At 36.6% G+C, this 27662-nt stretch overlaps 1 protein-coding gene and 1 non-coding gene across 6 annotated transcripts; one reads left to right on the forward strand and one right to left on the reverse strand.

The window, feature by feature from the left end:
- Positions 1–10136: 10136 nt before the first annotated feature.
- TRNAK-CUU lies at positions 10137–10209 on the reverse strand. The gene has a single exon. It is a non-coding gene; the product is annotated as a tRNA-Lys (tRNA).
- Positions 10210–14903: 4694 nt separating this feature from the next.
- On the forward strand, positions 14904–18942 carry LOC110872696 (probable apyrase 7). 5 transcript variants are annotated; one of them, XM_022121556.2, is made up of 5 exons: positions 14912–15163; positions 15378–15500; positions 15602–15739; positions 15822–17892; positions 18458–18942. In XM_022121556.2, exons 4-5 carry the CDS (start codon positions 16002–16004, stop codon positions 18733–18735), a joined length of 2169 nt encoding a protein of 722 aa, XP_021977248.1. In that variant the 5' UTR covers positions 14912–15163; positions 15378–15500; positions 15602–15739; positions 15822–16001; the 3' UTR covers positions 18736–18942. The 5 variants fall into 5 exon arrangements, with proteins under 5 accessions (XP_021977247.1, XP_021977248.1, XP_035832073.1 ...); XM_035976180.1 differs by having other exon boundaries at positions 15384–15500; XM_022121557.2 differs by lacking the exon at positions 15378–15500 and having other exon boundaries at positions 15669–15739.
- The last annotated feature ends 8720 nt before the right edge of the window (positions 18943–27662 follow it).

The raw sequence follows: 27662 nt of genomic DNA on the forward strand, positions 1-27662 counted from the left end.
CTAGGTATAAGGATAACACATCTCCTTTCTCCGGTTTTGCTAATGCTGGTGCTGAGGACATATATTCTTTAAGGGCTTGTAAAGCATTCTCATGCTTCTCAGTCCATTCGAACTTCTTATTCTTCCTTAGGATATCGTAGAATTCTTTGCACTTTTCTGAGGATTTCGATATGAACCTGTTCAAAGCTGCTATCCTGCCTGTTAGTCTTTGAACATCCTTGGCATTGGCAGGAGATTTGATATTTATTAATGCTTTGATTTGTTCCGGGCTTGCTTCAATGCCCCTCTGGGTTACCATGTATCCTAAGAACTTTCCTGCCTTAACACCAAAATGGCATTTTGAAGGATTTAGTTTCATGTTATAATTATCAAGGATATCGAATGCTTCTTCCAAGTCCCTTAGGTGATCCTCAGCTTTCTTTGACTTGACCACCATATCATCTATGTACACCTCCATAGTTTTCCCAATTTGATCTTTGAACATCATATTTACCAGCCTTTGATATGTTGCACCTGCATTTCTTAGTCCAAAAGGCATGGCAATATAACAATATAAACCGGTTGGGGTCATAAAGGCTGTATCCTCTTGGTCAGATGGTTCCATCTGGATTTGTTGGAATCCAGATGATGCATCCATAAAAGTTAACAGTTCATGCCCCGCTGTTGCATCCACCATGGAGTCAATGTGGGGTAATGGGAAAGGATCCTTGGGACATGCCTTATTCAAATCAGTGAAATCGACACATACCCTCCACTTTCCGTTTTTCTTTTGGACAACAACCACATTGGCTAACCATTTAGGATACTTTACCTCTCTGATCATACCTGCTCGAAGTAGTCTCTCTACTTCTTCTTGGATAATGGCATTCCTTTCTGGTGCAAACTTCCTCCTTTTTTGATGGATTGGCTTGATAGACCTGTCAATGCCAAGTTTGTGAGTAATAATATCCTTAGATATACCTGTCATATCTTCATGTTTCCAAGCAAAGGTAGATTTTCTTCTTTTGAGGAAGGATATCATGTCTTCTTTCATCTTGCCAAGGATCCCTGATCCGATATAGATTTTTGATTCAGGATCACTAGGATCCAAGAGGATTTCATCTACATCTTGTTCCCTTGCCTCCAAGACGTTCCTCGGAGGATACTGTAATTGCTATTGCTCCCTTGGCTTCGAGGTTGGCTTCATGGATGAGGTATAGCAATCCTTAGCCTCTTGCTGGTCACTGTCGATCTTGATTATCCCCCATGGGCTAGGGAGCTTCACACATTGATGGTAGGTAGATGGAACTGCTTTCATGTCATGTATCCAAGGCCTGCCAAGGATAACGTTGCAACAAGATAAACAGTCAATAACACAAAATTTTTGGTAATTATGTAATCCTTCCACGTAGATTGGGAGTTTGATGTCCCCCAGAGTTTTCTTCGTTTCTCCACTGAATCCTACAAGCACGGAGGATCTTGGTGTGATGTCTGATTCTGGGATTCCCATCTTCTTCAAGACATCAAGCTGGATAATGTTCACTGAGCTCCCTCCGTCAATAAGGATCCTGCGGACAAAATGGTTAGAGATAAAGAGAGTGATAACTAAGCTATCATGGTGAGGATCCTGAACATTAACGCGATCATCCTCATCAAATGTTATCATCTTCCCTTCTGAGACGCTTGAGGTTCTAATAGGCCTTTCTCCATTATCCATTTTTGATTCTTTTGCATGTCTTTTGGCCGCTGAGAAGGATGTTCCACAAATGTCTGATCCTCCGGATATAAAGTTAATCACTTGTGCGTCTGCCGGAGGTGCTGGAGCCTTTTCAGGGATCCTTTCAGGATCCTGGGTCCTTTGCTTTTTTCTCCCCAATAATTCTTTTAGATGCCCCTTGCTTAGCAGGTATCCAATTTCTTTTCTTAAGGCTATGCAATCTTCAGTTAGATGCCCGAAATCCTCATGGTATGCACACCATTTGGACTTGTCTTTAGTCCCGGATGGTTTATCATTCTTCCTGGGCCACCTAGCCTTTTCACCTAGATTCTGCATTGCAAGGATTAGTTCATGATTATCAACGGAAAAACAATATTCTGAGATTGGAGGATATTCTTCATCATCCTCTTCTTGGTCAACAGCATGCACATTCTTGTTCTCGTTTCTATGGTAGGATTTGAACTTGTTGTTTTTGAAGGAGGATCCTTGCTTATCTTGTTTTGAGGATCCTACTTGTCTCTCCTGGATCCTCTTGTCATCCTCTAGCCGGATAAACCTGAGTGCTCGAGTTCTTACTTCATCTAAATTCCTGCAAGGTGTCATAACAAGATCATCATAGAATAATGAATCCTTAAGAAGTCCCATTTTGAAGGCTTCAACAGCCGTAGCCATATCCAAGTTGGGAATATCCAAGGACTCTTTACTAAATTTAGTTATATAATCCCTTAATGATTCATTATTATTTTGAGTTATCCTGTACAAATCACTAGTTAATTTTTCAAATTTTCTACTACAAGAGAATTGGTTATTGAATAAATTAACTAAATTAGCAAATGAAGTAATAGAGTAAGGGGGAAGACTTAGCAGCCACTTAAGAGCTGATCCAGTTAGAGTGGATCCAAATCCTTTACATAGGCATGCTTCCTTCAACTTTTCTGGGATAGGATTGATTTCCATCCTTTCCCTGTATTGTGCTATATGCTCCTCTGGATCCGTTGTGCCATCATACAGCTTCATGGTAGGGATATGGAACCTTTTGGGCACCTCTGCATCACAAATTGGTGGTGCAAAGCGAGATACCTTGTGGCTTCCATCTGCAATCTCTGGGATAGGCTTGACTACCCCTGGAACACTTGAGATCATGTCCTTTAGTTTCTGTAATTCCCTGGCCATAGCGTGATTGGTACCTGTATCCTGCATGAATCCATGGTTAGTGGTAGGATAATTATTTAAAGTGTTACCTCCCATTGGGTTCAAGTTAGGGAATCCATATTGCTGGGATTCTGGAACAACGGAGGGACCAGTGGAAGCAATGGTCTGCATTGGAATGAAGTCCCCTTGATGGACATCTAGACTCCCTGTTTGCAAACTTTTTAAGGATCCTGGCATCTGTAAGGATCCTGGTATCTGGGATGATCCTGGAACGAAGGAGGATCCTTGAACCTGGGATGATCCTGGAACAAAGGAGGATCCTTGGCCCTGGAATGATCCTGGAATAAAGTAGGATCCTTGAAACTGCTGTGCCCCCGGATAGGCTCCCGGATTCATGAAGGATCCCATATACTGAGGATAGGATCCTGCTGGCTGAAAATACGAGCCCGATGTCTGAGTCATTGCTGCTGACTTGAGATGTAATCCTCTCGTCTCCCCTGTGATCTGTACGTCTGGGATCCCTGATGGCTGAGAGGTGACTATTGGAGTCTCAAAACTCAAGGATTTTGGCATCAGTGGGGAATGATCCTCTGCCGCTTTCTTTTGTCTTTTGAGATCTCCAATCTCCCTGAGGATCCTGTCATTAGTTTCATCCTGCCGCTGCATACGATCCTTCATCTGCAAAATTAAAGCAAACACATCACTAGTACTGGGAGTAGAAGAATTCATAGCAGAAGAAGATGGAGGTTTAGAGAAAGAAGGGATTGGTCTCTTCTCAGCATTTCTCTGGGATCCTGCCGGTGGAGGAGGTAGAGTGGTTTGTGCTGAGGTGACTGCAGACATCGCCGTGGAGGTGTTCTTCAATGATGAAGCCATGTAACTCTTTGAAATGATTTCGAACAAAAGATTTTCTTTATGAATGAAGCACCAATTGCCCCACGGTGGGCGCCAAACTGTTTTGGTCAAAAATCACACAAGGATAATGTAACCAAACTTTATGTAAACGGGGTATGATGCTTGGTTAGCTATGAAAGTAAAGGATCACTTCTGTGATAAAGATACAAAGACACAGTGATTTATACGAGGAAAAAGCCCTTGATCAATGTATGATCTCCGGCATAAAAAACCTCGGGTGATGGCAACTACCGATCACCAACTTCAATATAATAAAAATGTAGTTACAACTTCGGATGATAATGAGCTGAGTACAAGGATCACTGAGTGTCTAAGTGTTGAGAGTTGTGTCGTATGTTGTGTGTGTTCTTCCGAATGAGGAAGATGGGTATTTATACATGTGTGGGTAACTTATTTTAGGTAGATAGACCACTAATCAGCTCATTACCCCTTTAGAAATAAAGATAATCTAGCCTAAATTGCTGCCCATTAATCAAGCTAAGTTTCCATATCCGGTACAACGTCTATCTCCAATTTAGCTCTTGCCATATTTGTGAAAACGCGTCCCTGGATCATGATGTGTAGGGCATATCCTGCTAAGTGTTCCTGCAAAACAATTTTGTAACAAGTGGAAGTGACCGTTAGTGTAAGGATCACCATATCGTCCCATGATCCTGATCCTGAAGTCTGGCTGAGGATCACTATCTGCCAAAGAAACAAGGATCACTGGTCAGGATCACGTATAAGGATCATTTATAGTAAAATCCAGCCCCAACACATACTATCATACGTATCTTCATATATACATAAATACGCTTCTACATACGTAAAGGAAATTCTTAACTTAGAATCCCACATTTAGGTACCATATTACTACATATTCTTTAGGATCCCACATTTAGGTACCATATTACTACATATTCTTTAGGATCCCACATTTAGGTACCATATTACTACATATCCTTTAGGATCCCACATTTAGGTACCATATTACTACATATCCTTTAGGATCCCACATTTAGGTACCATATTACTACATATCCTTTAGGATCCCACATTTAGGTACCATATTACTACATATCCTTTAGGATCCCACATTTAGGTACCATATTACTACATATTCTTTAGGATCCCACATTTAGGTACCATATTACTACATATTCTTTAGGATCCCACATTTAGGTACCATATTACTACATATCCTTTAGGATCCCACATTTAGGTACCATATTACTACATATCCTTTAGGATCCCACATTTAGGTACCATATTACTACATATTCTTTAGGATCCCACATTTAGGTACCATATTACTACATATTCTTTAGGATCCCACATTTAGGTACCATATTACTACATATCCTTTAGGATCCCACATTTAGGTACCATATTACTACATATTCTTTAGGATCCCACATTTAGGTACTATATTACTACATATCCTTTAGGATCCCACATTTAGGCCCCCTACCCGTCGGCGACGCCCTCTAGTTTTGCAGTTTTTTCTGCAGGTTCGTTTCGTCGTCCGTACGCACTAAAACGCACGTAACTTTTGAACCGTTTACCCGTTTGACCTCCCGTTTCTTCCTACATGCTTGTAAATTCACATTCTATCATATGAACTTAAAATCCCATATCCGGATTAAGGAAATTCTTAACTTACACGCTATCGCCTTATTATTAATTTATGATTTATTCGACCCGTTCATGCCTTCATCCACAAAACTTGTTTGTTTGACCAAGACTTCTTATGAACCTAATAATGTCCACATTGTATATCATACAAGGTTAAGTTATCGGATGCCTTGCATCCTCTTGACCCATTTTCGCTCAAGAGCTTATTTTGACCCGTTAAGGGTATTTGCGCATTTTAAGGTCTTTAGCTTACGACAACCATACTTCTCGCTTTCTTGCTTTTTCAAAACATTCATTTAATCAAATAGCTTGTTTGAAATCAACTTTTAAGACCATTTGCTCGTTTTACCCATCAAGGGCGTTTTTGTCAACTTTGCTCTATCCTTAACAACAAAGGACTCCCTTGCATAAATAACCAATCCTACTACTTAGCTACAATTCTTAATCACATATACCTCGCTCGGAGATCCGTTTAATACTTCATCGGTCTCATACAATTCTTTCCTACTTGACCTCGATCATCATACTTAATTAAATTGCACATAACTTTCCATAAACAACTAAGAAGTGATTACAAGGAAATCACTTACCTCGTGCGTCCATGTTCATACTCGTTTCCTCGCCACTTTTGACCCGTTAGCCTTCCGTGCTTGATTCCGTCTCGACATGATTCCTATACTTCCATGTCATCGAAATCACATTCTTATTAGCATACATAATTGTACATGTTAACGATCATATCGATCGCATAATTCCTATTTGACTTTCATTAGTTACTTCTAGCAAGCATAATACATGTGACCAAATTCATATCATTTCAAACTCATGTAAACCATCATGTCATCGCATTAAACACACATTCGTCAAACGCGCTCCATATAACTTACCTTAATCTTACAATTAGGACAACCCGCCTAACCATCCTTCTTATACACGGTTGACTTTTAGAAGTCAACGGTTCATTTAGTTTAACTTTCGACTTATCATTATATACCCGCAACATCATAATCGACTATACGGACGACAATACATACATTTTATCATACGATTGGGGTGCGTACCATCTTTTAAGCATAACGTACAACTAATTCATGCACAACCTTCTAAATTCATACATAGTTCATCAAATCCTTCTACTAATCAACATGTGGTATTTAAAATTAAACATCATACATATTATCATCACATTTTGTCCACTTCATCTAACAACAATTCACCATTTCTTATCCAATTTCTTTAAACACTCACACACATGTATGATTCCAAACATTGTTAACATAAGTAAATCATCAATTTACATTACATCATCTAAAACTCACTTCATAACTACTTATTAATCACTTACAAGTGATCTAATCTTAATTTCTTCATAATTTCATCATGCTTTTGATATGTGTACTACCTTGTAAGCATAGTGTACAACTAGTTCATGCATATCCTTCTAATCTCATACATAATTCATCAATTTCTTCCTTCTAATCAACATGAATCATACATGCATAAACATCAAACATACTAGTATCACATTTCTTTCAATTCCCCTCATAAGAATCCATCTTACAAATCAAAATACATCAATTTTAAGCAAGAATTTAGACATAGATGATTTATCCATGTCATCATCTTCACCATAACAAACGAGTTTCACCCTTAAACATCAAATTAACCTAAACCATGCATAATCCATGTTCTATATGATGATTATAACACATACCAATGCTCAATTTCACTTGAACTCACGGATTAGAACATAACCCATTTTACACATGATCACCAATCTTAGATTTTCGACATACCTTATGATCCCCTCGTGTTGGAGATCATTAATCCATGCTCGGTTATGGATTTGAGCTTCATCTTGCCTTCCGATTTGAGCATAAAGATGGAACTAGGGTTTGAGGCTCCATGGGAGCCTCCTGCTCTCTCTCTCGAACACACGTATGTGTGTGTTTGTGTGTGTTAGATATTTTATAACTTAACTTTCATTTGTTCCATTTTAGCCCCTTGGTTTACTTTTAAAACATAAATGACATTACCTTTATCATTTAAGACTTTTGACCATACCCTTAACTAGGTTAAATAGCCTAGTTATTTATTTCCTGACGTGTCACATAATAACATACAACAAACATTAACATTCAGATTTTGGGTCGTTACAACTTGTGACGTCAAAATATGGTTAACTAGTTTGCTAGGGTCTTAGTTTGCTTGTTTCGTGACAAAAATGTCACCTACTAGTTCGTCGGTTTGCTAACGAACTATTTTAGCGCAAAGCGATGTAATACCGGAAACTTGTGGTTATGAACATTCCGTTGATATCATCTTATTGTTTTAATATATTTTTCATCAATTGACATTATTCCGAAGTCTCGGGAATGCTTTGTTATAGGTTCGGACGCGTTAAAAATTCTATATTTTAAGCCAAAATGGACATTTTTGCAATTAGGGCGTTATACCGGAAAGTCTTGTTTCTTTGCAAGATGTGTTTTCACAATAATGTTTTCTTATATAAATGGACCCAGTTATGTTATCCGAGTGTCGTTTTTCAGTGTTTCGGTCTGATTTCACGGTTTGCTGGCATGAATAGTGTAACCGTGAATAGTGCACGCAACACTTTCTACCAACACTTTTAGGACATTGTTAGCTTGGTTTCACCATACGACGAAAACCAACATATGTTTTAGCTTTGTTTTCTTGTCCTAACACTGTTATCCAATTAACGACACTGTTACGTAATTAAATTACGCTAAATGCATGAGATTAAGAAATATAAAGAGTGATTAGATTGTACGGAATTACCAGTTATTTGCCAGTTGTCACAAAAAATAAGCATGTCGCAACATTATAGTCGAAGTTGTTCAAATGGTATTGGTTTGGTTCGTCACAAACAACAAAAAAAAACAATTATATTTTACCCGTTCAATTCAAACAAGACTTATATTTAAATATTGATGAAAATAAGCATATCACAACATTATAGTCGAAATTTTATAAGGCATTACTTGTATTATTAAAATAATGTAAAGGATAAACGGCGTCGACATACAATATATACTAAAACGTAGATAAAAAAATAGACACGTCGTAACTCCATACTCAAAATTTTTGAAAACAGCATATCATAAATCATAAAAGTTATAATAGAAAAACAAATTATGATTGATTAATATAAAAAATAATTAAAATCTAGAAATAAAACGATAATAACATATATAACATTAATATTGTTTACTGTTCATCAACCCTTTCTTTTAATATGTATAATATGTATAATGTGTCTTTTTTATGTAAATAATTAAACTCGGGGCAGACATATTTTAGCTATTCAAGAACGTGTTCTAGTTTTACGTAACGTCATGTCTCGCCGTCAGAGCCAGTCCAACGTTTTTGGAGGCCCTAAGCGAACTAAAAAGTTAGGACCCTTTTAGAGTTTTTTTTTTTAAATAAACCTTTCTCTTTTACCCGGGATTGACACCGACAACAATAAACTAAGAAGTTTTAGTTGACGGATTATTAAAAAAATAGTATATATGCATAGCACATAAATACAATTATATTATCTAACTAATCAACTAAATCAACTTCATAAAATCTTGGAAAATCAACCAAAATTCAATGTTTATCTTGATGAAGTCATGATCTAATCAAATGTAAATGAAAATTTTTGCAAACAAGTATGAAAACCGGAGATTACAACTACAAACGAAGTACGACCATCTCTCAAATGATGGATTAATCGCCATTTCTTCAACTGCAACTCATCAAATCTTAAAAGGAATTTGGGGGCCCTTGGAGGTGGAGGCCCTAAGCGGCTGCCTTACTTTTATAAACTATAGGACCGGCTCTGCTCGCCACGTCACGTTACTACCACATAGACAATGGTTTTTAATTAACCCACATTTTAACCATCACTTTGTAGGTTAATGAAAAATAAAACAAAAAAAATTGTAATATGTTGATTTCTGGCCCCACATTTGCAATGGCTAACGCCCGTGAAAGGCATGGCGTCCCCTTGGTTAACGACCCCCTTTAAGTCTTTAACTAGCCCGGATGCGGTGTTTGGAGCTTTAACAAGGTGATGTGGCTAGGGGCATCAAGCTACGGCGCCTAGTCTAAATAGGTTTTGAAAATTGAAAGGTTCGTTTGAATAGAGATGAATTAACTGGTATTTTATATTTAAACTAGTAATGTATTATTTCAAAAACTTTAAGTCGGATACATTTTGTTAAACTACAAATTCCCAACACACATTTGACCGAAAAAGGAAGAAACTGAGACCGGAGATTAAGATAAATTGAGATCGAATACTAAATTGATCTAAGTCAGGCCAAGCTTGTCGGTTTCTTTGTTTTGGACAGTTGGTTGCAACTCAATGCTTCCGTAACAATTTCTTCGGTTTGGATGGTTTGGACAGCTGGTTGCAAATCAGGATGTTTTCATGACTTATACCGTGTGATTGATATTTTATAGTCATGCTTTGAGTAAGTTTTTTATGTGTGATAAATTAGGTGAAAATATTTTATTCATACAAATATTGAATTTTTTGTATAAAATAATAATAAACTTTGAAACTAAAAAAATGCAATTGCATAAAAAAAAGTTGGTGCCACAAAGAGTACACGTTTTAACTAGTTGTAATTTAATTGTTTCGGGTTTAATTTACAAAAAAAAAAAAAAAAAAAAAAAAAAAAAAAAAAAACACCTTACTGCCGTTTCTTCAAAAGTATGGTTTTCCAAAGTTTTTGCTGCAAAAAAGATGCGCCCACCGTGGGGCTCGAACCCACGACCACAAGGTTAAGAGCCTTGCGCTCTACCAACTGAGCTAGACGGGCAATTTGTTCTTTCTAACGTAGTTTCCTTTAAGTCTTGTTTTCTATAAATCATCAATTGAATAATCCGACTTAATACTGTTCTTTTTACCTTTTTTTTAAGCTTTATGTTACTAGCCATATATAGATTATTTAAATTGTCAACTACTTGTTCAATTTTGGGAAACATTAAGTTATCACCTTTAATGTTCAAAAACTATCCACAACATTATTTTTGACACACTTTCAATTCCACTCCATTAAGCGTTAACTAGTTGAAGAGGCAAAAAAATAAATAAATAAATAACATTTATAATATATTAAAATGATTTAAAACAACTTTTTGTAGAATGAGAGTATAATGCTTTTTATGAGATCTATTTCTTACAAGTAAAACTTTTTCCTGCTAAATCAAGTAGACAACGATCACCCGAGCTTTACTCAGATCATATTTTCGCCCACAATTCAAAAGAATTGTATACCAAGAAGCTTCTTAACTTGATAGTATAATGGTAGTAGCATCACTGATCACACTTTGTAATGGGTTTGATCACTATCACTGTCACATTATCAACACTTGGCTAGAGTACTCAACAACTTTAGTTAGTCCAACAATTAGGATAATTCCTCTATATACCACCCTTACTCTTGTTGTATCGTTTTTGAAAAAAAAATGTAACTTCCTTTTTGTCTCGATTGCATGTCTCCGTATTATATAATTAGCATCAACGGAATTTCTAAACACTTTCCAACACAAAAAAAAAAAAGACGACTTGATTGGTTGTGCATCTCCTTTCCTAATTTACTCAACTTTCATCTCTTGATTTTTGTGAATGTCTTACTCTTAATAGTGTGAACAACTACGGAAAAGCACGCGAAAGCTTGTGAGGATAATCAGCATGCCTTTGTCCCCTTGGCATTTGACACGTTCGGCTCCTTGGCGCCAGAGGCAGTCCGGTTCTTGTCTAGAGTTCAGCGTGTGGTCCACAGCAACTTTTCGACCCCTTAGGGGCGAGACTTTGTTTTTAGTATATTAGGGTTTTCTATTCAGAAAGGGATGGCGGCGCAGTTTGTTGTTCGTCTACCTGCTATCCTTATGTAAATTGCCCAAATTATTGGAATGAAATATATATATTTTTTTTTTTGAAAAAAATATAAATTTAGAATTATTGAAATACTGGCCGAGTTACATCAATATAGCAGGTAAGCGAGCAACAAGCTACGCCGCTACCCCTTTCTGAATAGCAAACCCTAGCCTATTAAAGACAAACCCCTGCCCCCCTGTTGATGAGCAGCTGCTGTGGACAACCTTTTGGACCCTAGTCAACAAACGTATAGCTTCTGGAGCTAGGGAGCCAAAGGTGTCGAAGGCGAAGGAGACAAATGCATGTTGGTTATCAGCACATGCTTTAGCGTGTTTATCCACCTTTTTAGATAAAAAAAAAAAAAACTGCGCAATGATTCATTATTTAAGACATCATCCCCATCGTGGTCCTCGTTTGAATTATAAAACGAATTATGCACTATTCTTCCTCATTAATGTTTGATGTGTCATGTGGAATTCAACTTCTTTTATGTGAATTGTCTAATTGTCTTCATCAACTATGTAATCACTATCTTCACTTTATCGTTTGAATATAATTTGTCAACTACTTCTCACCGTTTTCACTATTAGCATTAATTCAATTCAAAGAAAGGGTCAAAATCAGTCATTTCTTGACCAACAACGATACCTAGTTCATACCATTTCAAAGATAATTTCTTCAAACATGAACTTTGATCAAATTTGTTTGTTTTGTAGAGCTTCTACTAAACTCAACCTCTTCTATCTCCTTAATAACTTTTGAATATTGTGGTGAGGTTAAACAAGCGTTTAATTTTCCCAAATTTGGTATGCAATTAGTTTATTTTCGCAAACTTGTTTGCCTAGATTGTTTTGCCATCTTTATAACCTAACTCTTTTATTATGTAGTCCATCTCATATACAAGAAACTCATCTATATCCAACAATTCAAACTAATTAACTTGGCCATGAATATACATCCTACCATGGAAGCTTCTTAAACACCCATCAATGATGCATCTTCGACAAAAATATAAGTAAATCAAATTAGTTAGGTTAATCAGGATTTTAGTAAGTATGAGAATTTCAAACGTACATTACATACATATTCAAGAATGAAGAAGACAACATAACACAAAGGAAAAGTTACATTGAGTTAGATTATCATTTTGTTCGAGAAAAGTTACAAGATGGTCTAATTGACTTAACTCATGTTCTAACCGGGGACCAAATTGCTTATGCTTTTACATAAAGTCTTCCTGTTTCACAACATTTATCTTTGATATCCAAGTTGGGGCTTTCAACACCTCCGACTTGGGGGAGGGGGGGGGGGTTGGAATTACACGCATATGTTCTACCACATCACCTGAGCCACATCAACAGCTTTGTCAACATATTTGTTAACTGATTTTTGTTAATAACTAATTATTGTTTTGTTAGTTAGTTTAGCTATTAAGGTTTTCTTCTCTGTAATGAAACTCGAATGAGAATGAACGATTGTTCTCAAACTCCTCTCTCAAATTGATCAAAATTTCAACAAGTATGGATTGATTCATTATCTAAGACATCATCCCCATCGTGATCCTCATTTGAATTATAATACGAATTAATTATGCACTATTCTTCCTCATTAATGTTTGATGTGTCATGTGGGCTTCAACTTCTTTAACGTCATCGTCTTCATCGACTATATAATCAGTATCTTCACTTTTATCGTTTGAAAATAATTTGTCAACTACTTCTCACCCTTATCACTATTAACATTAATTCAATTCAAAGAAAGGGTCAAAGTCGGTCATTTCTTGACCAACAAAGACACCTAGCTCATACCATTTTAAAAATAATTTCTTCAAACATGAACTTTTATCAAATATGTTTGTTTTGGAAAGCTTCTACTAAACTCAACCTCTTTCGATCCCTTTAATAACTTCCGAATATTGTGGTGAGGTTAACAAGCGTTTAACTTTCCCAAGTTTGGTATGCAATTAGTTTATTTTAGCAAACATGTTTGGCTAGATTATTTTGCCATCTTTATAACTTAACTCTTATATAATGTAGTCCATCTCATATACAAAAAACTCATCTATATCTAACAAATAAAACTAATTTACTTGGCCATGGAAGCTTCTTAAACACCCCTCCATGAAACAAGTAAGTAAATCAAATTAGAGTTACGAATGTGCATTACATACATATTCAAGAATGATAAAGACAACAACAAAGGAAAAGACATAAAGCTTACCATATCTTCCTTTTCACAGCAAGATATTACACTTCTTATCGTTTTAGTTACGATGTAGATGTTTGTACGTTTTTCATAAGAAAAATGAAGAAGACAATGATAAAGGGAAGATATTGATGCTATTGAGTATTGACCAATGAAATGCGGAATATGGCTCATGGGTGAAACTTTCTCTACGTTAATTTGGTGTCAAAATCACGGGGTGAAAAGAAAAATTATACCATCGTGACCCATAAGGAATATAATGCACAAAATAAACCACTATCCATACCAAGGACCAAATTCTTTACAAAGTCGTAAACTTTTAATTCCAAATGCGTATAAATTCAAAACATAAACATATGAAAGCGACCATCATATGTACCATTTTTTCTTTTCGTAGTTAAATGAATGAATTATAAACCAATATGTACTATATTTTTATAATGGTCAATACCCACTTCTTAAAATCTACTCCTAAAATTCACATGTTGCTCATTTTGTGTTATCTGAGTCTGTATCACTTTAGTGAAGATAAACATCCGGTGCCACTAGACAAAGAATTTTTAACCTATTTTAAACGAAACCTAAATGTGTCTCATTACTCTATGTCTTAAAATGCATAGTTGATGGTCCCGACCATGTACTTTTCTAATTAACCCCCCAACTTTGGAGATTTTGTAATTCATCTTCAACTTTAGAGATTTTATACATTTAACCCTCATCTTTCGGTAACTGATACCCTATCTCTTAACTTTTGATAATTGACAACTTTGCCCCCCAACAAGCACACATACATTTTTTTCTACTTAATAAATTCACATCTTATCTTCTCCAACATATAAATTCTATAAATTAGTTTTACGACTTCACACTACAATGTGCGATGCATTATACTATTCTTTATCAATTCCTAATCACATTAACGTCACGGTCGTAACGTGTGTGACGGTAAAAAACACGTCACATCACACACAAGCATCACACGTTAATGTTATAATCATAACGCGTGTAACAAAGTCGCAAACGCAACGATGCGTTGCGGGATTCATGTCAAAAATCTAGTTTTGTCCTTAAAGGAAAGTTTTCAATATTCATTTTGGGTTGAGTTTTGGGTAGGGATGAGTTCGGTACTGAATCGGTACCAGAACCGAAAGTACCGGTACCGAAAAATCCTCAAAAATGGGTACCGGTACCGAATATACTCGGTACGGTACGGTACGGTTCGGTACCGGTACGGTACCGGTATTTGAGGGTAAAAACCGATACCGACCGGTACCGAAAATGTCAAAAGTCGGTACCGAATCGATACCGAAAAGATATCCGGTTTGGTAAATTCGGTACCAGTACCGGATCCATTTTGCTCATCCCTAGTTTTGGGGTTTTGGCCCAAAATGAAAAGTCAAAGTTCACTTTTGTTGAGTAAAAAGGTAGTCGTTGCGTAGTTTGTTTGTTGTGTCGGAGCGATCAACAGACCCTATATCATTCATATCTCTTCCTTCCCCATTTTGGATCCGATCTATCACCGACGGTTGACTCTGGTCTCCGGCAACCGAGACCTTCAATTCCGTTCTTCAACTACCCATTTTTGCGTCTTTCTTTCGTAATTAAGACTCTCACTTTGTTCACATTTCATCCTCTTCGCTCGAGATCTGAACTCAGCAAATTACAGCAACCTCATTGCTACAGAATCTGTAAGTATCCACAAATCCATATATCTATTCAAGTTACTGCTAGTTTCCCATTGTTTCTACGCTGAGATCGGACGTTTTTGTTACGTTTTCGCGGTTCTGTATGTTTGTAATTAAAAAGTTATCTAATTATGCTTTGAATTTTGGTTATGCGGCATTTTGGGTGCCTGAAAATGTTGAAACAAAATTTGATGATTAATCGTATGGAAACTTCTAGTTGCAGTTTTGAGACCGACAGAGGGAAACAGATTCACAACTACTGTTCCCAATTCTTGCAAACATTCCAATTTTAAGAAGACAAAATTAGTACTTTTCATGTTTAGGTTTAACATGCTTTCTGGTATGGTTTCTTTGTGGTCTTTATTTCAAGTTTAGGTTTAGCATGTAACATGATTTTGTGATCAAAAGTTTTGAGAATTTCCTTGTATGTGATGTTTGTAGGAACCGATTTCAGTTACCTTGGTTGGTTTTAGACTTTCAGTGTTCGGCTTAATCATTCTCAACTCAGTTTGTTTATTAGGTTTGGTCCACATGGGGGTAAAGCGGACAGTATTGGTTTAGCACGAGGGACCAGATGTCGTATGTTATGTTAACTATGATGTGATATATGTTAACTTTCAGGTGGCATATGTACTAAGCTCTGACATCATGGTTTTTGCAGGTCAACCGGTGTATGTATCTAATAGTTGATGTCACTACTCTTTCACATTTATTTCATAAGAACATGAAAAGCTTTCGTCTTGTAAGTTCTATCATGTTTCTTGAAGATGAGAAATAAGTATATGTACTTATTTTCGGATGGCATATTACTTGCCTTAGAAGTTTATAAACCTCTGCAAACATGGTGTTTAGCGGAATCAAGGAAGCTTTTTCCTCTATCGCAAGTCGTTTTTCATCTCCAAAATTGTTTTCCAGTCCATACGCGTCATCTGAACTGCCACCACTGAGTGGTTCAACTCGAGGTTTCGGTTTTTCTGGCTCTAAATACAAGAACAGTTTAAGACTCTCGTCATCACTCCAAGATTTTTCAAAGTATAATCAGCTTGATCCGGAAGAAGGAAATCTTAATCCTCAGTTATCAAGAGAAAATGGCGGTTCGACTTTCGCAAAGGATCGATCACCACCACGTGCTACTGTAAAACGAAAGTGGGTTCGACCAGCAACGGTTCTCCTCTGCGTGCTGTTGCTTACTTGTATTGTCTATGGATTCCTGCATTTATACTCCAATTGGTCTCAACAATCGACCCGATTCTTCGTTGTACTCGATTGCGGTAGCACTGGAACACGGGTTTTTGTATATCAAGCATCCGTTAACCACCGAAAAGACGGGAATCTTCCGATTTTATTGAAATCACTACCTGAAGATCCAACAATTAGACCTAGTTCGCAAAGCGGGCGGGCTTATAACCGTAAGGAGACCGAGCCCGGGTTCGACAAGCTGGTACGTAATGTAACCGGCTTGACCCAAGCCATAAACCCGCTCCTCGGCTGGGCTGAAAAACAAATCCCTAAACACGCACATAAGACCACCTCGTTGTTTCTTTACGCGACAGCTGGCGTCCGACGGTTACCTACTGCTGACTCAGACTGGATATTAAACAACGCGTGGTCGATTATGAAAAAGTCATCGTTTGTGTGTAAACGAGAGTGGGTTAAGATTATTAGTGGCACCGAGGAAGCTTATTATGGATGGATTGCTTTAAATTATCATACGCGTATGCTCGGGGCTAACCCGAAAAAACAAACATATGGCGCGCTTGATCTCGGTGGTTCATCGTTACAGGTCACATTTGAGAGCCATGATCGTGCCAACAATGAGACTAGCTTGGACCTAAACATCGGACCCGTTAACCATCATCTAAGCGGCTATTCTCTCGCAGGTTATGGTCTTAACGACGCTTTCGATAAATCAGTCGTTTATTTATTAAAAACAAGTCGTGACGTTACTAAAACCGATATAACCGAAGGAAAAGCTGTCGTAAAACATCCATGTTTACAGACGGGTTACAACGAGAACTATGTCTGCCCCATGTGTCAGTCTGTTTTTCAAGACGTTAAAAGCCCGAAACGTGGGATTCCGGTTCGGTTAACCGGTGCACCGAACTGGGACGAATGCAGTAAACTAGCAAGAATCAGTGTCAACTCATCAGAATGGTCAGATAAAAGTAAACCAATCGATTGTGGTTTAAACCCGTGTGCTCTTCAAGACAACTTACCTCGTCCACGTGGACAGTTTTACGCCATGTCAGGCTTTTTTGTCGTTTACCGGTTTTTCAACTTGAGTGGTGATGCGCCACTTGACGAGGTTTTACGAAAGGGTCGGGAATTTTGTGAAAAAACATGGGATGTGGCCAAGGTTAGTGTGCCAGCTCAGCCTTTTATAGAACAGTATTGTTTTAGAGCACCATATGTTGTGTTGTTGTTGAGAGAAGGGTTGCATATAAAAGACAGTCAAGTGAACATTGGTTCTGGAGGGATTACGTGGACAACCGGGGTTGCGTTGTTGGAGGGTGGGAAAGTAATTTCATCCAAAGTGGGGGGTTATAGTTATAAATTGTTTCAGATTGAGATACACCCTTTTATTCTTTCTGCCATTTTGGTAGTTTCTTTGGGCTTATTAGTGTGTGCGTTAGCGCGTGTTGGTAGGTGTTTCCCACGCGTGTTTCGTAGGCACAGAATTGCTTCAGGGACGCCAAGTCCTTTTAGTCGAAGCTGGAGTCCTATCATTTCAGGTATTAATTCTTTGAAAATTTCTAAAAACATCTTATTTTTCTATTAAAACAGGGGTGCAAACGAGCCGAGCGGCTCGAGAAAAAGCTCGAAACGAGCCGAGCCTTATCGAGCCCGAGCCTGAGCCGAGCTTGAGCCTAAAACAAAACTCGTTTATAGCTCGGCATATGAGGCTCGTCCTTATCGAGCCTAGTGTAATATTAGTTTTTATTAATATTTAATAACATTTACCCCTTATTTTAAGTTGTCTAGTAAACGAGCCGAGCCGAGCTTATTTAAACTTGTTTACGAGCCGAGCCCGAACGTAAAGTTTAAGCTTGTTTAGTCAACGAGCCCAAGCTGAGCTCGCAAGCCTAAACAAGTCTATCATATATATTGTTTTTATTTAATATATTCATTGATAGATAATAAACGAGCCGAGCTCGAGCTTGAGAAACTACCAACGAGCCGAGCTCGAGCTCTAATAAGTTAATTGATCTCGAGCTCAAGCCTGGTCGAGCTCGGGCTCGGCTTGTTTGCACTCTAATTAAAAGTTAGTGATTTATTATGGGTTTTGTGGTGTATCAGGGGAGGGAAGAATGAAGATGCCACTGAGTCCGGTGGCACGTACACAAAAGAGGCCATTTGGCAGTGATGTACAGATTGCTGAGTCAGCAATGTATGCATCGTCTAGCAGTGGCGGTAGCAGCATCACGCATAGCATTTCATCAAGTAACCTGGGACAGATGCAATTCGACAGTGCGTTCTACCCTGCTCCTCACAGAAGTCAGATGCGACTGCAAAGCAGGCGATCGCAATCTAGAGAAGACCTCATTTCTTCACTTTCTGACCCGACCCATATTTGATTTGGTTTTATTCATTAACAATAAATATTATTATAGTAAAAGGGTTGTAAAGTGGTCTGATTGGCTGGGCTGCAAGAAGATTTTGTACAATTGGTACATAGCGGTCAGGTAGAACAAGCACTCATTTGTGCAATATTTTTTGTTCAGGTGGACTTATTAGACCAGAATCTATACTTTATTTTCTTTGATTATACAATTTCTATATAAGTATACTCTATAATATAATATAACAAATGTTGAAGATTCTTAAGAACAATACATTCTTTGAACAATACTAGGGTATTATTCTCTAATATAATATGCCACCATTGTAACTTTGCTATACTCACATATAATCATTATCAATGCAATGCATGCTCTAATATTGACTTCGAACAAAGTGAAAAAAAGTGATTAGTTGTTTTATTAATTTTTTATTTTGATTCTAATTTTTACCTATATATATATAGAGAGAAAGTATAATGTACTTCAAGGCTTAACCTACATTAACATACATGACAAAAAATATAACGTGCGTTATTATCATAGAACGTGCGTGATTATAGTCCCATGCGTGATTATGTGGTCCCATGCGTGATTATGTGGTCCCATGCGTGATTATACCCCTGATCCAACAGTTACCATTGTCTCCTACGTGATGTATGATAAGGCTTTTTGTATGTTAACCTTACTCTATATAGATATATATATATATATATATATATATATATATATATATATATATATATATATATATATATATAGGGTAAGGTTATTGTAAAAAAGGTAGTTTTTGTGAGAAAGATAGGAAAGAATATAAACCATTAGATCATTGATCTAATGGTTAAGATTAGAGTGGCAATATTGTAATTAAAATAGTGTTTTTTTAATACTGATTTGATTTGATAGGGGTAAAATAGGGCTTTCATATTCTTTCAAATCAAAAACCGTATCTATTATACCTGATTTCTCTCTCATTCACGATTATTACGCTCGAATAAACAGGGGCGATTTCTTCCCACCAATGTTTATAAGATTTAGTAGATTCAATGAGCCCTAAAATCGAAATCGTCTACCATCGAATGAAGCGAAAGCCGTCGTTTGATGCAATGGAACGAAGGACGAAGAAGAAGTTTGATCATGTAACAGTGGAAGACACTACAAATCGGGGGATTATAAAACCAAAGATTAAGAAATCAACCTCTGATTTCAAAAAAGGTTCGACTGTATTGTTTAATACTAGGGTTTCATTGATTAAGGGTGTATTTCCATGGTGTTATGTAGTTCATCAGTTAAGGTTTTTTAGTTTGGGATTGTCTTCTAATGTGTTAATGGTGTTTTTTATCATGAACAAAAACCTTAGTGGTCAATTTAGTAATGGTGTTATAATGGTGTTATAACACAATAATAGTGTTATAACACTTGGTTGGGTGTTTTTTATCATATGGTGTTTTTTATTGTGTGTTATATTGGTTTAGGGTGTTTAGGTGGCTTATGTTTTGGTATTTGGTCAGATAGTTTGTGTTAAATGGTGTTATAAATCTTAAATGGTGTTATAAGTGCTGTATGGAGTCTTTATCAGGTGTGGGTGTTTTTTATTATATGGTGTTTTTTATTGGGTGTTATATTGGTTTAGTGTGTTTAGGTTGCTTAGGTTTTGGTATTTGGGCAGATAGTTTGTGTTAAATGGTGTTATAAATCTTAAATGGTGTTATAAATTCTGAATGGTGTTAGAAATAGGTATGGTGTTATTTTTGAAGTTGGGTCCGTTGCCGGCCAACTGGTGAAAGTTGGGATTATTAAATTCCATTATTCCTTATATGAATGGTGTTATTTAATAGAGTGTCATTGTTTTGAATGGATTGATAAATAGGTATGGTGTTATTTATACTACAACTTCATATGGGGTGTTATTTATCTTGTAGATTTATATTAATGGTGTTATTTAATAGAGTGTCATTCTTTGAAGGGTGCGATAAATGGATATGGTGTTATTTATACTGCAACTTCATATTGGGTGTTAATTATCTTGTTGAATTATATGAAGGGTGTTATTTATCATGCTTATCTATAATAAGAGTGTCATTGTTTTGAATGGTGTTATAAATAGGTATGGTGTTATATATATATGAAGGGTGTTATTTATCATGCTGATCTATAAATAAGAGTGTTATATATGGTCAGGTCAAGCCATTTGGTGATGCAGTATATTAAATATAGTTTTTAATTATTTCTACAGTCAGGTCAAGCCATCGGCTTAGGGGAAAAATGTACAAATCACGTTTCAAAAACACAATTGAAAGACCATTGGTATGTAGTGACTCGGAAACGTCAAATAAGGACGACAAAGGTAATCTAAATGTAGTTTAAATTATAGAGAAATCAAAAACAATAAGAGTTATGTTTTTTACAATGTTTTTTGTTTGCAGCCCAGGATGTTAATGATAGTCAACTTGTCGTACACCCATCCATCAATATAACATCTGAAAAAGGTATTATGTTGAAGCGTTAATATTTTGAAGTAGTTATTTACTAAAATTCATATTAAAAATTGTTGTAGATCTGGTGCGAGACCCGGATGACGATTTTGTCGACACCCCATCACCGGGTAAACGACGGAAATCGGCTGCCAAAAGAGGAACGTCTCGTGGAATGCATCAACAAGTGAGGCAGCCATATAAGCCATTCACGGGTGCCCGTATCAGGCCAAAAGTAGGTATCGACAATCTGATAACACTAGCATCCGGCCTAAATGAGGAACAACGTAACAAAGTGGGTGAAATTGGGTTTGGTTCGATTTTTCATTACAAGGTGACAGGTGTGCCTACTGCTTTGGCAAATTGGTTGGTTACAAATTACGACCCAGACAATGATATTTTAAACGTGGACGGCGGACGCACTGTAAACATATCGTCGGAGCTTGTTAGGAGTGTTTTCGGACTGCCTATGGGTCCAACGGATCTTGCTGAAAAAAAGAAAGCGAGCAAAAGGAAGGATGTTGTTGTCCAAGCGTTCAGAGATCAGTTTAAGCATATGGATATCACCCGCTTGTCCCGGTTCAGCTGATGAATTACATATTGGATTTCCAGTCTGATAACGGAAGACTGTTTGTACTGAACTTCTTGGTTCTTTACTTCTCACTCCTTGGAGAAACCACGACGAACAACTCCGTCAATGTGCGATTCATTTCAAATATTCAGCCGGACGTGGATATCAAAAGCTTCAATTGGTGTGCGTACATGATCTCGTGTCTCAAAAGAACGAAAACAGCGTGGCATGGTGGCGATGATGCTTTTAGAGGGCCTATGTTATTACTTGCGGTAAGTAGTTAACTTTTAGTATTAATAAATTATTGTGAAACATCGTAAGTTAATAACACTTTATATTTCTAAGTAACACCACAGTTCACTGAATAACACTTTATTTTTCCAAATAACACTACAGTTTACTGAATAACACTTTATGTATCTAAATAACACCACATTTTACTGAATAACACTTTATATTTCCAAATAACACCACAGTTTACTGAATAACACTTTATGTATCTAAATAACACCACATTTTACTGAATAACACTTTATATTTCCAAATAACACCACAGTTTACTGAATAACACTTTATATTTCCAAATAACACCACGAATTGTTTGAATAACACCATGAAACTTTATAACACTATATATCTTGAATAACACCCTAATTTACTTAATAACACTATATAACTGAATAACATCAATATTGCTATCTGGTTCACAATTATTTTGAAACTGATTCTGAGAATAAAACGTACTGCAAAATGTTGTCGCAGATTGCTTACGGAATTGTGTTAAAGAAGATACCTTCATCACATAGTTCAAATATAATTGAACTTGTTGATGACGATCTTCTTGACAATCTCGAGGGTGCTATAGAAAGGATGGATACTGAACAAATTAAGAAGACAAATAAAAGGGAAGATAAAAAACACAAACGAGCAGAAGGGGTTGATGGTGATAGAAAAAAATTCAAGAAGCAAAAACAAGGACATAAAAAGGGAATGGACAATGTGCTGTTCGAAGATGATGATGCGCACTTGGGTATATACAGACACTGTGCTGATTACCTACTGTCACAGACTGACACCCAAACATGTTCATTATTTGTAGGTCCGGATGGCAGAGTCAACACTCCGATGGTCTCTCAGCATGGGGACACTCCATCCGCATCAGGAACATCCGTTCATGACGATTTTGAGCTGGTAAACATCTTAAAATTTGTACTATACTTGAAAGTATATGTTATTTCTAATGATAACACTTTATACCGGTGTTTCGTACAGGTTCGAGCGAATTTATTGGATAACTTGTTTAGAGAATTTGAGCTATGCGTTAACAAGATCAATAACACCATAACAGAATCGTGTCTGATGTTCCCGGATAGTGATCTGCTGAAACAGAAAGGTTTGGTTTGGAAGGAGTTAATGAAATTGATGCTTGTCGTTGACGATGAGGAAAAAAAGGATGGAGATGAACTGGAAAAGGGAGATCAAAACGTTGAGGCAGAAAAGGATGACGTGGCTGTGGCAGTTGAACCAGTTGAACCGCAAAAAGGTAGTGTATCATTAGACGGGTATAACACTCCTATGAACGAGAAAAAAATAGATCATATAACACCACACACTTCTCCCTTTTCACCAATGACGGCTTCGTTTGTCGCAGAACTGGACAAAGTCGTTGAAAGGGTTCAAAGTGAAATAACACCAGAGACAAAGTTCAACGTTTCAGGAGTTGAAACGGTGAACTTTTCAGCAAGACTGGCCGATGCAGCAACGGATGAAAAACGTCAAGAAGTAACGGATCCTGTTCAGCGTCAAAGATCGCCGAGGCCGAAACGAACAATCAAGCTTCCGGCGGCACTGCGGTCACCGTACGTGCAACGACCTGTTATGTTGAGAACCATTCGTGAGAAGGCTGAAGAAGCACTTGCTCGATGTATATTTTCTGCAGTAGGAAACGTATGGTAAGTATCCAAATTGGACCTTAAAAAACGTATTTATGTGGTGTATTATACGTGACTAGTTTTGAACATATATTGAATTATACATTCGTGTCGACGGTGTTTTGGTTTGTAGGGAAGTTTTGTTCAGCGACAACGGTAACGTGTCAGTTATGAGGGGGGGCTTTTGAATCGATGATGCCTGGTGTAACTGTGCACGTGAATGTCATCAGTGCCTGGGCCGCGTTGTTGAACCATGAAGAAAAAAATATGAGGATGGGGACAGATAGGAGGTTATTCTGCAACGCTGGAATGCTGGTAAGTTTAATTTCTGCAGACTGTATCATGTGATTATAGTTAAATAGCAGCATGTATTAACTTAACACCATGTTTATGTAAAATACACAGATTGTTTGTTTGTTTACCTGGAAAACACCACAGCTGGAAAAGGGTTTAAATAACATAATTATGTTATTGTGAATTTTAAATAACACCACAGTTACTTATACCGAAACATCGGTAGTTAATAACACTTTATATTTCTAAATAACACCACAGTTTACTGAATAACACTTTACTTTTCCAAATAACACCACAGTTTACTGAATAACACTTTATGTATCTAAATAACACCACACTTTACTGAATAACACTTAATTGTGATTATAGTTAAATAGCAGCATGTATTAACTTAACACCATGTTTATGTAAAATATACAGATTGTTTGTTTGTTATTATGAATTCTTAACTTAATTGTGATTATAGTTAAATAGCAGCATGTATTAACTTAACACCATGTTTATGTAAATAACACAGATTGTTTGTTTGTTTACCTGGAAAACACCACAGCTGGAAAAGGATTTAAATAAGATATCTATGTTATTATGAATTCTTAACTTAACACCATAATTTCATTTTTTGTTTGCCTGAATAACACCACAGCTGGAAAAGGATTTCGCGTTGTCTGAAGATAAACGATTAGCAGAATTTACAAACAACATGAATGCTGTGCTTGATTCAACGGGACCAAAAGTATTTAAAGGCAACTTTGATATGGTGTTTATACCCATGTTGACCGGGCGGCATTACTATCTGCTGTTTTTCAACTTGAAAACAAAAGATGTGTATATTATTGACAACGTAGAAGGTGCAGCAGGATTAGAGAGATATCATGGAAATGTGGAGAAGATGGTATGTTTGTGAATGTTTATACTTATACAGCTACCGTAACAAAAAAAAAATTTAATTTTTGAACATCGATGATTTGTAACTGCAGATAAGTACATTTTGTCGGTATCTAAGACCAATGCATCCAAGAATCGCTGCACAGCTAAGGAATACACAACCAATTCGACTAGAGTTGCCATGGCAAACACTTTACAATGGTATCGACTGTGGTATTTTCCTTATGCGGCATATGGAAACTTACAATGGTAATCGCGTTTATATTTTTGTTTATTAAAAAATTAATTAAAATAAATTTACACGAAATATGAACAATTCTGATGGTTTGGTATTGAATAGGAACACACGTTGAACATTGGAGGTGTGGTTTATCGAATGAGAGGGACGTTAACAACGTGGTTTTGCCTGATCAAGCACGCGAAATCGAGGATCTGCGTAAGAAGTACCTCTCAAAAATGCTCCTAAGCGACGTGAACACGGAACGGGGAGTTGTGGAAAAGGAAGTACAAGATTATGCACTTTTGGACGAGGATGATAGGTTGAGAATGGCAGAGAATGCGTTTGATCGGATTGCTGAAAGGTTGGGAGCTGAAGTGTAAGTGGACAGCAGAACAAGTTAATCTTTTTGTTACTTGACAAACATTTTGGGAAATATAGATTATATGATATGTTAGCGTTTTGACAAAGTTGTGATCTTTTATGTAAGTTTTACTATGACAAAGTTCCGTGTTTTAATCAATTAATATTATGATTTCCGGCACAAATAAGAACGCGTATTGGGCAGATAGTTTTTTACAAAGTAAATGATGATCATGCTAAATATGAAAATAAAAATACCAACTCCTTTGCAACCTGCACAATTAAGACACTATAGTCATGTAAATAACACAATAACGCTACACTTACATAAGTAAAGCAACCTGAACATATGAACACCAATAATAACACCCTGCACTACTAAAAACACCATGGTTCTACAAAATTAAAAAAAAATTATTTCTATACAGACAAAATAACACTAGTCAACTTGCGTTAACAAATAACACCATTAACAACAAAAATAATTCTTTTAAAAACACATAAAACCACAGGTTTAGAATAAATATCTGAGTGAGGACAAACAGCTTTTACACATATAACTGGTATTAACAAATAACACCAAAAATAAAACCCTGGATACTGGAATTAACAAATAACACCCTGAACAATAATAATAATAACACCCTGAACAACTAAAAACACCATGGTTCTTCAAAATTCAAAAAATTATTTCTATACAGACAAATAACACTAGTCAACTTGCATTAACAAATAACTCCATTAAGAACAAAAATAACTCTTTTCAAAGCACATAAAACCACCAGTTTTGAATAAAAATCTGAGTGAGGACAAACAGTTTTTACACATAGAACGCGCGTTGGCCAGAAAGTTTTTTACAAAGTAAATGATGATCATGCTTAATATGTAAAAAAATATACCAACTCCTTTGCAACCTGCACTATAGTCAAATAAAAAACACAATAACGCTACACATACATAAATAAGCAACCTGCACAATAATAACACCATGAACCACACAAAACACAACAGTTCTACAAAAATAAAAAAAATAAATTCTATACAGATAAATAACACTACTCAACTGTAATTAACAAATAACACCATTAACAACAAAATAACTACATGAAAAAAACACAAAAAACCACTAGTTTAGAATAAATATCTTAGCGAGGACAAATAACACTATTCAAATTTAACTGTATTGGTTAAAATAAAAACACACTGAACAAAAAAATAACAGAATTGGTTAAAATAAAAACAAACGAATTTAACAGAAACAATATATAAACCATTGTGACTGGTAATATTAAAATTCAACCATAAGCAAACAAAATAAATCCATGAGTGTATGCGAATCCGGAAAACGATAAAAAACCTAACAATGTACGAAACAAGAAGGAAGTACGTTAAAAATAACGAAATTTTTTGACATCTCTAAATAACTTACTACTCCTCTTCTCCATCCTCCTCGTCTAATGCATCCTCATCTTGTTCATCCATATCTTCATCAACTTCCTCCCATTCATCTTCCTCCTCGTCGACTTCATCAGCTTCTTCACCGTGATCCTCGGCCATAGCTTGTTCTTTAGTCCGGGTAGGGTTTTTGCAAGAACGTCTGTTATGACCGTATCTAAAACAGTTTTGACATTGACGGCTCTTTTTACCCAACTGGCTTACTGCAATTTCACGTTTGGACTTCATCCGTTTAGGCTTACCCATACCTTTGAATCTTGTTCCAATGGGAACACGAACGGTTGCTTCTGATGGTTTTGTGTTACCAGTAATTTCTGCAAACCTTTCACGACGGCTCTTAGGTGGAGCATTGACAACAGACTCATCAGCAGTTTTGAAATAATTAACAACATGATCCCTGAACGAGCATAGCGCATCAAAGTTGGTGACAAGCTTATTAATAACGGACTCTGTAGAATATGTGATCTCACGTACAACACGGTTAACTTCATTATAACGATCCTCAGTCTCATTGATACCTAGAATAGCACCAGGGGCACTATTTGGAACAGCCTCCCGAGTCCAACGTCGTAATATATAGCGTTGTGGAAACTCCCTAATGTCAAGCATCCTTAGCACACAAAAGATGTGTGAGCACAACAACCCAAACTGTTCAAATCTTTTGCATGTACAATACACAGTCATGTCGGCCTCCCGCATCATAACCTGTAAAAAACCATTCAAAAGACATAAAATTGTCTTAAATAACACTA

The sequence above is a fragment of the Helianthus annuus genome, chromosome 8 (assembly GCF_002127325.2).
Source record: "Helianthus annuus cultivar XRQ/B chromosome 8, HanXRQr2.0-SUNRISE, whole genome shotgun sequence".
Classification (NCBI taxonomy): domain Eukaryota; kingdom Viridiplantae; phylum Streptophyta; class Magnoliopsida; order Asterales; family Asteraceae; genus Helianthus; species Helianthus annuus.

Excerpts from the sequence above, each read along its gene's own strand:
- LOC110872696 (XM_022121555.2), top strand. The coding sequence starts at position 16,002 with ATGGTGTTTAGCGGAATCAAGGAAGCTTTTTCCTCTATCGCAAGTCGT. Across the intron at positions 17,893-18,457 it reads CTGGAGTCCTATCATTTCAG|GGGAGGGAAGAATGAAGATG; the intron begins GTATTAATTCTT and ends GTGGTGTATCAG.